Source organism: Magallana gigas, chromosome 4, assembly GCF_963853765.1.
Source record: "Magallana gigas chromosome 4, xbMagGiga1.1, whole genome shotgun sequence".
Lineage (NCBI taxonomy): Eukaryota > Metazoa > Mollusca > Bivalvia > Ostreida > Ostreidae > Magallana > Magallana gigas.
In genome coordinates this window covers 54064057-54075657 of record NC_088856.1, presented here as the reverse complement: position 1 = coordinate 54075657, position 11601 = coordinate 54064057, and the positions used below count along the sequence as shown (strand labels likewise).

The 11601-nt window shown below is 35.8% G+C and overlaps 1 protein-coding gene across 4 annotated transcripts in view; it reads left to right on the top strand.

The window, feature by feature from the left end:
* The window catches only part of LOC105323822 (mucin-4), a 69834-nt gene that overhangs the window by 7826 nt on the left and 50407 nt on the right, over window positions 1–11601 (top strand). For 2 of the 4 annotated variants that reach the window (XM_066082998.1, XM_066082995.1), the window contains 6 exons: window positions 6206–6243; window positions 7792–8317; window positions 8686–8859; window positions 9108–9251; window positions 10734–10889; window positions 10992–11129. In XM_066082998.1, the coding sequence (XP_065939070.1) occupies window positions 6206–6243; window positions 7792–8317; window positions 8686–8859; window positions 9108–9251; window positions 10734–10889; window positions 10992–11129 (1176 nt within the window). Of the gene's footprint in view, window positions 1–6205; window positions 6824–7753; window positions 8318–8685; window positions 8860–9107; window positions 9252–10733; window positions 10890–10991; window positions 11130–11601 lie in introns of all 4 variants that reach the window. The other 2 variants (XM_066082997.1, XM_066082999.1) reach the window with 2 other exon arrangements.

Here is an 11601-nt window from a genome sequence, read left to right as displayed (position 1 = left end):
TTTGGTGCAGACAAATAAAGATGTTTACTTAACAAGCAGAAAATTAAATGGTTTTTATGGAGCAATTGTTATTACATCACTTTCTACCAATTATTATCATTTTACCTTACAAAAGGTGCATCGCAATTACTGTGATTATAAAAGTATTCTGTTTACAAATATGGCAAGCATACATGGAGTTTTCTCACTAGTTAATTAATTGCAGGTTCAACATTTATTAAAATGGGTTTTTAATCAATAATCTATAAATGCGAAGTTTTAAGAAAGTTATTTTATGGTGATATAATAAAAAACTATTAATACATTCAAAGAAAAGCTTTATCCACATACGTTTTACTTATAAAAAGTGATATTTATAACGAATGCTTGTTTTTTTAAATTTGAGCTTAAAAGCATCTTTTATATTAATGCGTCCTTACAATATTGACGTCTATGCCTTGTTTCAATACTTCAGTTTCATTTACATCTGCACGTGACTTTTGAGACCATGTTACTTTTACAATCATATCCTCTCAGGCATCTACTTTAATCACATCTACTCATTTCTTATATATTACACTGAAACCTTTAATATGTAGCAAATTCTCGTCAAATAAAATGATGAGTATCTCACGAAATCACTTCATTTTTCATTGCACACCTTTCAAGCTGGTAAACTGCTCACAGAATTAAGTCACACATTCGCCACATAATATTGTGCGTAATCTCATGTAGATGTATTCATAATTTCTTTTCAGAAAACAAAGATTAATAAAAGCATATTTGTTTTGTCATAAGAAAATATCTACTGTGTCATATTATGATTTTATTCATATACATAACATATTATATATAGATTTGTGATTTTTTCCCTAAATTTTGTTAAACATTACCTATCATATCTTCAAGGCATACAAAAGATTCAATTGATTTTTAAGGGGAGTTCGGAAAATATTAAGATATTTTCTCTTATCCTTTGGGAAATACAATAAACACTTAAAATTTCACCAAAACGTAAATCAGGATAGAGTTTATCAATGTGAAAAACTTCTTGTCCATGACATTATTAGATCATTCCTGGTAAACTGACATTTGTGTATTCTTCCAGTGACCGTGGCAACCCCAAACACATCGCAAAGTCATTTTAACGCGTCTTACTGCTCCTATATTTTTAAACACCTTACATACGAACGGAAATGAGAACTATACTTCATTTCTTATCTTTTGTTTTATTCCAAGATGTCAACATTAACATATTCTATCTATTCTTTTTTTGTGGAAAAATCGGGTTATTTTTACCTGAAAGTCAAATTACTGTGACATGTCTCTTGCAGTCATTTTGTACATATTATAGAATTGTTGACATCAGTTGGTGTGTAAATAGTGGTCGATATTTAATCCCTTTGTCTACATCTTAGGTAAAGAATCAGTGAAAAAAGACGATGAACTAAAGTTCTTTATCCCTTGTCATCGTATCGTTTTTAGCTTACCTGAGCTGAAAGCTCAAGTGAGCTATTCTGATCACATTTTGTCTGTCGTCCGTCTGTCCGTCCGTCTGTCCGTCTGTCCGTAAACTTTTCACATTTTCAACATCTTCTCACGAACTACTAAGCCAATTTCAACCAAACTTAGCACAAATCATCCTTAGGCAAAGGGGATTCAAAGTTGTGAAAATTAAGGGTCACACCCGTTTTCAAGGGGAGATAATTAGAAATTAATGAAAAATTTCGAGAAATTTTCAAAAATCTTCTTCTCAAGAACCAGAAAGCCAGGAAAGCTGAAACTTGTGTGGAAGCATCCTCAGGTAGTGTAGATTCAAAGTTGTGAAATTCATGACCCCCGGGGTAGGGTTGGGCCACAATGGAGGGTCGAAGTTTTACAAAGGAATATATAGAGTAAATCTTTAAAAATCTTCTGCTCAGAAACTAAACAGCCAGGAAAGCTGAAACTTGTGTGGAAGCATCCTCAGGTAGTGTAGATTCAAAGTTGTGAAATTCATGACCCCCGGGGTAGGGTGGGGCCACAATGGGGGGTCGAAGTTTTACATAGGAATATATAGAGTAAATCTTTAAAAATCTTCTTCTCAGAAACTCAACAGCCAGGAAAGCTGAAACTTGTGTGGAATTACCTCAGGTAGTGTAGATTCAAAGTTGTGAAAAATCATGATCCCTGGGGGTAGGGTGGGGCACAATGGGAGGGGGTCGAAGTTTTACAAAGGAATATATAGAGTAAATCTTTAAAAATCTTCTTCTCAGAAACTAAACAGCCAGGAAAGCTGAAACTTGTGTGGAATTACCTCAGGTAGTGTAGATTCAAAGTTGTGAAATTCATGATCCCCGGGGGTAGGGTGGGGCCACAATGGGGGGTCGAAGTTTTACATAGGAATATATAGAGTAAATCTTTAAAAATCTTCTGCTCAGAAACTAAACAGCCAGGAAAGCTGAAACTTCTGTGGAAGCATTCTCAGGTAGTGTAGATTCAAAGTTGTGAAATTCATGACCCCCGGGGTAGGGTGGGGCCACAATGGGGGGTCGAAGTTTTACATAGGAATATATAGAGTAAATCTTTAAAAATCTTCTGCTCAGAAACTAAACAGCCAGGAAAGCTGAAACTTCTGTGGAAGCATTCTCAGGTAGTGTAGATTCAAAGTTGTGAAATTCATGACCCCCGGGGTAGGGTGGGGCCACAATGGGGGGTCGAAGTTTTACATAGGAATATATAGAGTAAATCTTTAAAAATCTTCTGCTCAGAAACTAAACAGCCAGGAAAGCTGAAACTTGTGTGGGAGCATCCTCAGGTAGTGTAGATTCAAAGTTGTGAAAATCATGATCCCCGGGGGTAGGGTGGGGCACAATGAGGGGGTCGAAGTTTTACAAAGGAATATATAGAGTAAATCTTTAAAAATCTTCTTCTCAGAAACCAAACAGCCAGGAAAGCTGAAACTTGTGTGGAAGCATTCTCAGGTAGTGTAGATTTACAGTTGTGAAAATCATGATCCCCGGGGGTAGGGTGAGGCCACAATGGGGGGTCGAAATTTTACATCGGAATATATAGAGTAAATGTTTAAAATCTTCTTCTCAGAAACTAATCAGCCAGGAAAGCTGAAACTTCTGTGGAAGCATCCTCAGGTAGTGTAGATTCAAAGTTGTGAAAAATCATGATCCCTGGGGGTAGGGTGGGGCACAATGGGAGGGGGTCGAAGTTTTACAAAGGAATATATAGAGTAAATCTTTAAAAATCTTCTTCTCAGAAACTAAACAGCCAGGAAAGCTGAAACTTGTGTGGAATTACCTCACGTAGTGTAGATTCAAAGTTGTGAAAATCATGATCCCCGGGGGTAGGGTGGGGCCACAATGGGGGGTCGAAGTTTTACATAGGAATATATAGAGTAAATCTTTAAAAATCTTCTGCTCAGAAACTAAACAGCCAGGGAAGCTGAAAATTCTGTGGAAGCATTCTCAGGTAGTGTAGATTCAAAGTTGTGAAATTCATGACCCCCGGGGTAGGGTGGGGCCACAATGGGGGGTCGAAGTTTTACATAGGAATATATAGAGTAAATCTTTAAAAATCTTCTGCTCAGAAACTAAACAGCCAGGAAAGCTGAAACTTGTGTGGGAGCATCCTCAGGTAGTGTAGATTCAAAGTTGTGAAAATCATGATCCCCGGGGGTAGGGTGAGGCCACAATGGGGGGTCGAAATTTTACATCGGAATATATAGAGTAAATCTTTAAAATCTTCTTCTCAGAAACTAATCAGCCAGGAAAGCTGAAACTTGTGTGGAAGTATCCTCAGGTAGTGTGGATTCAAAGTTGTGAAAATCACGATCCGTGGGGGTAGGGTGAGGCCACATGGGGGGGGGGGGGGGTGTTAAAGTTTTACATAGGAATATATAAAGTAAATCTTTAAAAATCTTCTTCTCAGAAACTAATCAGCAAGATGATTCTTTATAATTGTTAAAACTTTGGCTCCAGGACAATTCTTCGGCCTCACAAGAACGTTCAGAGTTTGATGTAGCTAAATATCCCATATATAAACAATTTTAAAGGATCTTTTTGAGAACTGCAATACTCAACATGTGATATGACTATAAAATTTAAGCAGGCAGCTATTTTTTCATTAGAATCTTTTTGTATTACTGTATTGAGTTATTGCCCTTGATTTATTGATTCTTGATTATTTTAATTAATGCATCCACTGTTAACCAATTATTGTGATAATTATTTTTATACAATAATAAATATTCAATGTATATAAGTTGTTCTGCATAAGAAGTTTTGGATTAGGCCGGATTAGTTTGTTTATTTTTGATTTCCAATTTTTAGATACTATGAATTATTTTAGGCCGGCACATGTATAGGGACAGTGTCTATTGCATTATAATGAGCGACTGTTTGGGGTTAAACTTGAACAGGTATGGAAAGATTGTGTGTGTGAACATCCCTGCTCTATCTAATCTATGTGTTTTCTAACCTTCGATACAAAGTGTGCGGGCATTCCTGCCCTGTATCGCATTAATACAAGTGTGAAGTCATACCTGCTTGAATTGGTGGTGGTTGCGGCGGAGCACTAATGTATGGTCATCCCTGCTGGTGTTCAGGCCTTTCTAGCGCAAGTGTGCGGCACTCCCTGCTTGCGTTAGGTTGAGCTGTTGGCGCAAGTGTGCGGTCATCCCTGCTTGCGTAAACGTTGGTACCTGTTGAGTTGCGTAGGTGTGCGGTCATCCCTGCCTGCGTAATGTTGAGTCCCTATATATGTGCAGGAGCGGTGATTAAAGTCTGCTCTTCAGTCTTGTAAATATTGGCAGAAATCAGGGCTATCCGAGTTCCAAGGGGGGGGGGGGGGGGAATGGATTTTATTTATACAGGATCTACATGTATTATTGTACATTGTCCAGATTATTTGTACATGTATTATGACTCCATTAAGCTGACTTTATCATACCTATTGTTCCTCAGGTGAGCGATGTGGCCCATGGGCCTCTTGTTTAAGCAATTTGATGGCCTTAAAAGGTATTCTGAGATGTCCACCAATTTGATGTATGTTCACTGCGCCGCCTTGACGTCAAAATTCAATATACCGTCGTTCTCAGATATCTTTTGCTTTGAAAATATATATAAAAAATATCCGTATTTCAATTCGCACATTAGCCAATCTTGATAAAAAAAAATAGTCACAGTAAAAGGCAAAACGAATAAGGTTAATATGATTTCTTTTATCTTTAGCTGTAATTCTACGGACACTTAGAAAGTAGATGTTTAATTTTTCTTAATCTTTAAGCTAATGCTTGCGCCAGGTACCTAGACCACCGACTTGTTTATCTACTGCCGTAAACAAAATAGTAAATACTTTATTGCTTTTAAACAATTGTTTGGGTGTCTTAAATGTTTATGCCAATTTTTACCAACATTCGTCACTCAGAAAGGGAAACTATTCGTGTTGGCTTTAGTTAATAATTTCCGAACAACCGTACTAATGTTGGTATTTGCATTTTATTTCCAATATACATGAAACTAACATAAATTTATTATAATAATCATTTTTTCGAACAAAAATTCTTCTATTGTTAAGAATGATTATTGGTTTTGTTTTTGTTTTTTTTTATAATATGCTTCATCATACGAACTACCTTAAAAATCATTCGGAAAAGTTTGTGACAATAAAAGTAAGCCCTATGGTGATATCTTTCCTGCCCTTTTGCATTTATCTTAATTGAATTTCAATAATTAATTTATACCTTACCGTTATATTTGTGTTATCCACTTGGGATAGAAGTGTTAATAAAGCTACATTTATAATTGAAATTTCCAGCATATATATATAAGGCTTTTGAACCTAGGTAAGAAGTGAAATAAAACTGACAACACTTATTACATGAAGGTTTTAACTGGAATACTAATATTTTGTTTTGGCATATCGCTGTCTAATCAAAGCGAAATTGTCAGTAAGCAATTGTGTCATAATTTTATCATTGTAGTAAGAAAAAAAACAGGAAAAAAATTTCATGGCAAAATTTTCTTACAAAAAGAGAAAATTTAATTTAATGCGGTGGTGCAAAATAATTCCTAAACAAAACTAAGAAAAAAGAAAATATGACGTAATGTAGTACTGTATAAAACACTGAATGATGTAAACAAATAAAGCAGGCTGTCATAAGAAATAAGTTCGTGTGAGTATTGCATTGTTAAAACGCTGTCACAAATCATAGCCATTTTCCCTATTGATTTAGACAATACGGCAACAGAAGAAGCGACAACATCTTCCCAGGTTGCTCACACCACCACAACAACAGTTGCCCAAAACGCATCTGCTACTACAACTTCCCAGATTGCTGACACCACAACAACGATTGGGCCAGACTCAACCACATCTACAACAACTTCTATAACAACTTCCGAGGTTGCTGACACCTCCACAACAACAGTTGCCCAAAACGCATCTGCTACTACAACTTCCCAGATTGCTGACACCACAACAACGATTGGGCCAGACTCAACCACATCTACAACAACTTCTATAACAACTTCCGAGGTTGCTGACACCTCCACAACAACAGTTGCCCAAAACGCATCTGCTACTACAACTTCCCAGATTGCTGACACCACAACAACGATTGGGCCAGACTCAACCACAACTACAACAACAATCATTAACGTTGTTGAAACAACAACGACAACCTCAACATCAGCTGCCCCAACATCAACCACTATACCTACTACTACAACTGAAGATAAATGTGCCGGTGTTGTCTGTCAAAACAACGGAAGCTGTGTGCAGTCACCTGGGTCACCAACTGGTTACACGTGCCATTGTAACCAGAATTACACTGGAGACACCTGTCAGTTTGGTGAGTATAAAGCTCACGTGACAAACTCGAGGCCAAGTGTATTTATTAAAGATTAATTTCTTAATGCTTTTCTACCATCATTCCCACCTTCAATTTGAACCGTGATTGCAAATTATGTTAAATATATTCCAGCTCAAAATAAATGACAACTAATTAAAATAAATCCTATATCTATGGAATTTACAACTTTCTGCTTCTTATAAAAGAACTGTCAAGTCAAAGAATATTACAAATCATACGGTTACAAAGAAACGTGCATAATAATGAAATGAAATAGATACTGAGACATGAACAATTGGTTTTCTGAAAAGATTAAATCATATACATGTACCAAGATTTTGTGACAATAAAAGTAATCCCTATGATGATATCTTTCCTGCCCTTTTGCATTTATCTTAATTGAATTTCAATCATTAATTTAGACCTTACCATTATTTTTGTGGTTATCCACTTGGGATAGAAGTGTTGATAAAGATACATTCATAATTGAAATTTCCATCATATATATAAGGCTTTTGAACCTAGGTAAGAAGTGAAATAAAACTGACAAAACCTATTACATGAAGGTCTTAACTGGAATACTAATATATGTTTTGGCATATCGCTGTCTAATCTAAGCGAAATTGTCAGTAAGCAATTGTGTCATAATTTTATCATTGTAGTAAGAAAAAAAAAACAGGAGTAGAATTTCATGACAAAATTTTCTTACAAAAAGAGAAAATTTAATTTAATGCGGCGGTGCAAAATAATTCCTAAACAAAACTAAGAAAAAAGAAAATATGACGTAATGTAGTATTGTATGAAACACTGAATGATGTAAACAAATAAAGCAGGCTGTCATAAGAAATAAGTTCGTGTGAGTATTGCATTGTTAAAACGCTGTCACAAATCATAGCCAATATTGCCTCAACATTTTCCCTATTGATTTAGACAATACGACAACAGAAGAAGCGACAACATCTTCCCAGGTTGCAGACACCTCCACAGCAACAGTTACCCAAAATGCATCTGCTACTACAACTTCCCAGATTGCTCACACCACCACAACATCAGTTACCCAAAACGCATCTGCTACTACAACTTCCCAGATTGCTGACACCACAACAACGATTGGGCCAGACTCAACCACATCTACAACAACTTCTATAACAACTTCCGAGGTTGCTGACACCTCCACAACAACAGTTGCCCAAAACGCATCTGCTACTACAACTCCCCAGATTGCTGACACCACAACAACGATTGGGCCAGACTCAACCACAACTACAACAACAACCATTAACGTTGTTGAAACAACAACGACAACCTCAACATCAGCTGCCCCAACAACAACAGTGACAACAACAACAACTACTATACCTACTACTACAACTGAAGATAAATGTGCCGGTGTTGTCTGTCAAAACAACGGAAACTGTGTGCAGTCACCTGGGTCACCAACTGGTTACACGTGCCAGTGTAACCAGAATTACACGGGAGACACCTGTCAGTTTGGTGAGTATAAAGCCCACGTGACAAACTCGAGGCCAAGTGTATTTATTAAAGATTAATTTCTTAATGCTTTTCTACCATCATTCCCACCTTCAATTTGAACCGTGATTGCAAATTATGTTAAATATATTCCAGCTCAAAATAAATGACAACTAATTAAAATAAATCCTATATCTATGGAATTTACAACTTTCTGCTTCTTATAAAAGAACTGTCAAGTCAAAGAATATTACAAATCATACGGTTACAAAGAAACGTGCATAATAATGAAATGAAATAGATACTGAGACATGAACAATTGGTTTTCTGAAAAGATTTAATCATATACCAAGATTTTGTCACAAAAAATATTTTTTTTCTTTTACTGTTAGCTGTTGCTTCATACACTCAGTGGGGCAAGTGGGGAACCTGTGATCAAAACTGTAAAGGCGGTGTAAAAACTAGAAATAGGACATGCTCTGACGCCACAGGAGCAAATCGAGGCCAGGACTGTGGACCCGACTTGCAGGAGACCATAGAATGCGAGAATCTTCCAGCATGTGTGGGTAAGTACAGTTCTTATAAATATAACACACAATCATTTGATAATCCAAAGTAATGTACATCAATATATTATTTTGATCATCGCAGGCAGTACAGTATAGTCTTTAGAGCACCAGTTTGTATTCTGTTTCGGAAATTTAAAATGATCATACAGGCAAGCGAATTTTTCTTCATTTTCAAATATAAAACATACGTACGCTGAATATGGAATAGAAAATGATCTTAGTCAAACAATAGGGTTGCCTTTCAGTAACGACAGATCCATGTGCCAGCGTCATCAATCCGTGCCTGACGGACGGAGTGAATCACACGTGCCTGGTCAAAAGTGATGGCTCCTTCCGGTGTTTGTGTCTGTCTGGCTACGTCAACGATGCCAACAACAAATACTGTATCAGTAAGTTCAACAACAAAACATACTGTATCAGTAAGTACAAAAACAACACATAATGTATCAGTAAGTACAACAACAACACATACTGTATCAGTAAGTACAAAAACAACACATACTGTAATAGTAGGTACAACAACAACACATACTATATCAGTAGGTACAAAAACAACACATACTGTATCAGTAAGTACAACAACAACACAATTTGTATCAGTAAGTACAACAACAACACATACTGTATCAGTAAGTACAACAACAACAATAACACATACTCAACACATACTGTATCAGTAAGTATGACAACAAAACATACTGTATTAGAAAGTACAACAACAACACATACTCAACACATAATGTATCAGTAAGTACAACAACAACACATTCTGTATCAGTAAGTACAACAACAACAATAACACATACTCAACACATACTGTATCAGTAAGTATGACAACAAAACATACTGTATTAGTAAGTACAACAACAACACATAATGTATCAGTAAGTACAACAACAACACATACTGTATTAGTAAGTACAACAACAACACATACTCAACACATACTGTATTAGTAAGTACAACAACAACACATTCTGTATCAGTAAGTACAACAACAACAATAACACATACTCAACACATACTGTATCAGTAAGTATGACAACAAAACATACTGTATTAGTAAGCACAACAACAACACATACTGTATCAGTAAGTACAACAACAAAACATACTGTATCAGTAGGTACAACAACAACAGCACATTCTGAATTAGTAAGTACAACAACAACACATACTGTATCAGTAAGTACAACAACAACACATTCTGAATTAGTAAGTACAACAACAACACATACTGTATCAGTAAGTACAACAAAAACAACACATTCTGTATCAGTAAGTACAACAACAAAACATACTGTATTAGTAAGTACAACAACAATTACACATTCTGTATTAGTAAGTATTACAACAATACATACTGTATCAGTAAGTACAAAAACAACAAATATTATAGCAGTAAGTACAACAACAATAACAACAAGTACTGCATCAGTATGAACAACAACAACAGCAAATACTGTAATGGTAAGTGCGACAAACAACAACAACAACAAAAATAAATACTGTTTCAGTAGTAAGTACGACAACAACAAAAATAAATGCTACCTAGCAAGAATAATAGCAACAGAATCACATTTTCAATCATGGAGTGCAACAGTTAACTGTAACAAATGCTGTTTCAGTAAACACAACCATTACTAATGTATCAATAAGTAAAAATCAACAACAAAAAACAATTACAGTATCAGTAATTTCAACGAAAATTAAATAACAAATAATGTGTGAGTTATTACAAACACAACAAATAATGCATTTATAAATAGAACAACAAAAGAACAAATATCGTAGCGCGTACAGCATCAACAGAGAGGAAACGTAAAAACCTGTATTATTATATCCTTCATCTCGTGCGTTGATTGTTGTAGACGAGAATGAGTGCACAAGAACCAACAACGACTGTAACGATGTCAACACACGTGGACTTAAAGTGGGCGTGGCCAGTTGTAAAGACACGGTGGGAAACTACTCGTGTGTCTGTAGCAGTGGGTTTACGTATGACAGCAGCGCAAGAACCTGCACAGGTACATCCTCGATAACTGTTGAGTTCGTTCCTCAAAACAAAACTATCATTTAACAGCAATCTAAAATAAGCAAGTTTAATGAATTTGAATCTTTTTTTAAAGATGTTAACGAGTGCAGTAGTACATCAACGAACAACTGTGACGTCACAGACCGTGCCACCTGTACCAACACACCTGGAAGTTTTACCTGTGCCTGTAAACCCAAATTTCAGGGAGCGGGGACCGCTGGTACCTGCAAAGGTAACCTCGTGATCAATTTGAATTATTCTGACCTGATCATATGCAAATTAATATCGGACACACATATTTATCTTGCTAATTTTTTAACGTGATAATAAGTGAAAAGACAAAAAGTATATTTTGAGATAATGAAGTCTTCTTTTTGGGCAATCATTTTCTACAAATTATATTTTAAGAATACACTTCTAAAGAGTTTGGCTCCGACTGGACGGATTTGCAATTTACTTTGCTGGTTCTAATTATAAATAGGCATTATTTACCTCCCTTTGAATGAATAGCTCTGTATACAGATTTAGGAATATGATCATTTTAAAAAAAATCTTGATTAAATAAAAATCCCAGACCAAAAGTATCCTTTATAGTCCATTAACATAAGTGTATTCATAGGAATTATGTGTGTTTGTAGTATTTATTTTCTTTCACAGTATTTATATAAATATTTACAAAAATTCACAGTGCTCTGAATCCATTT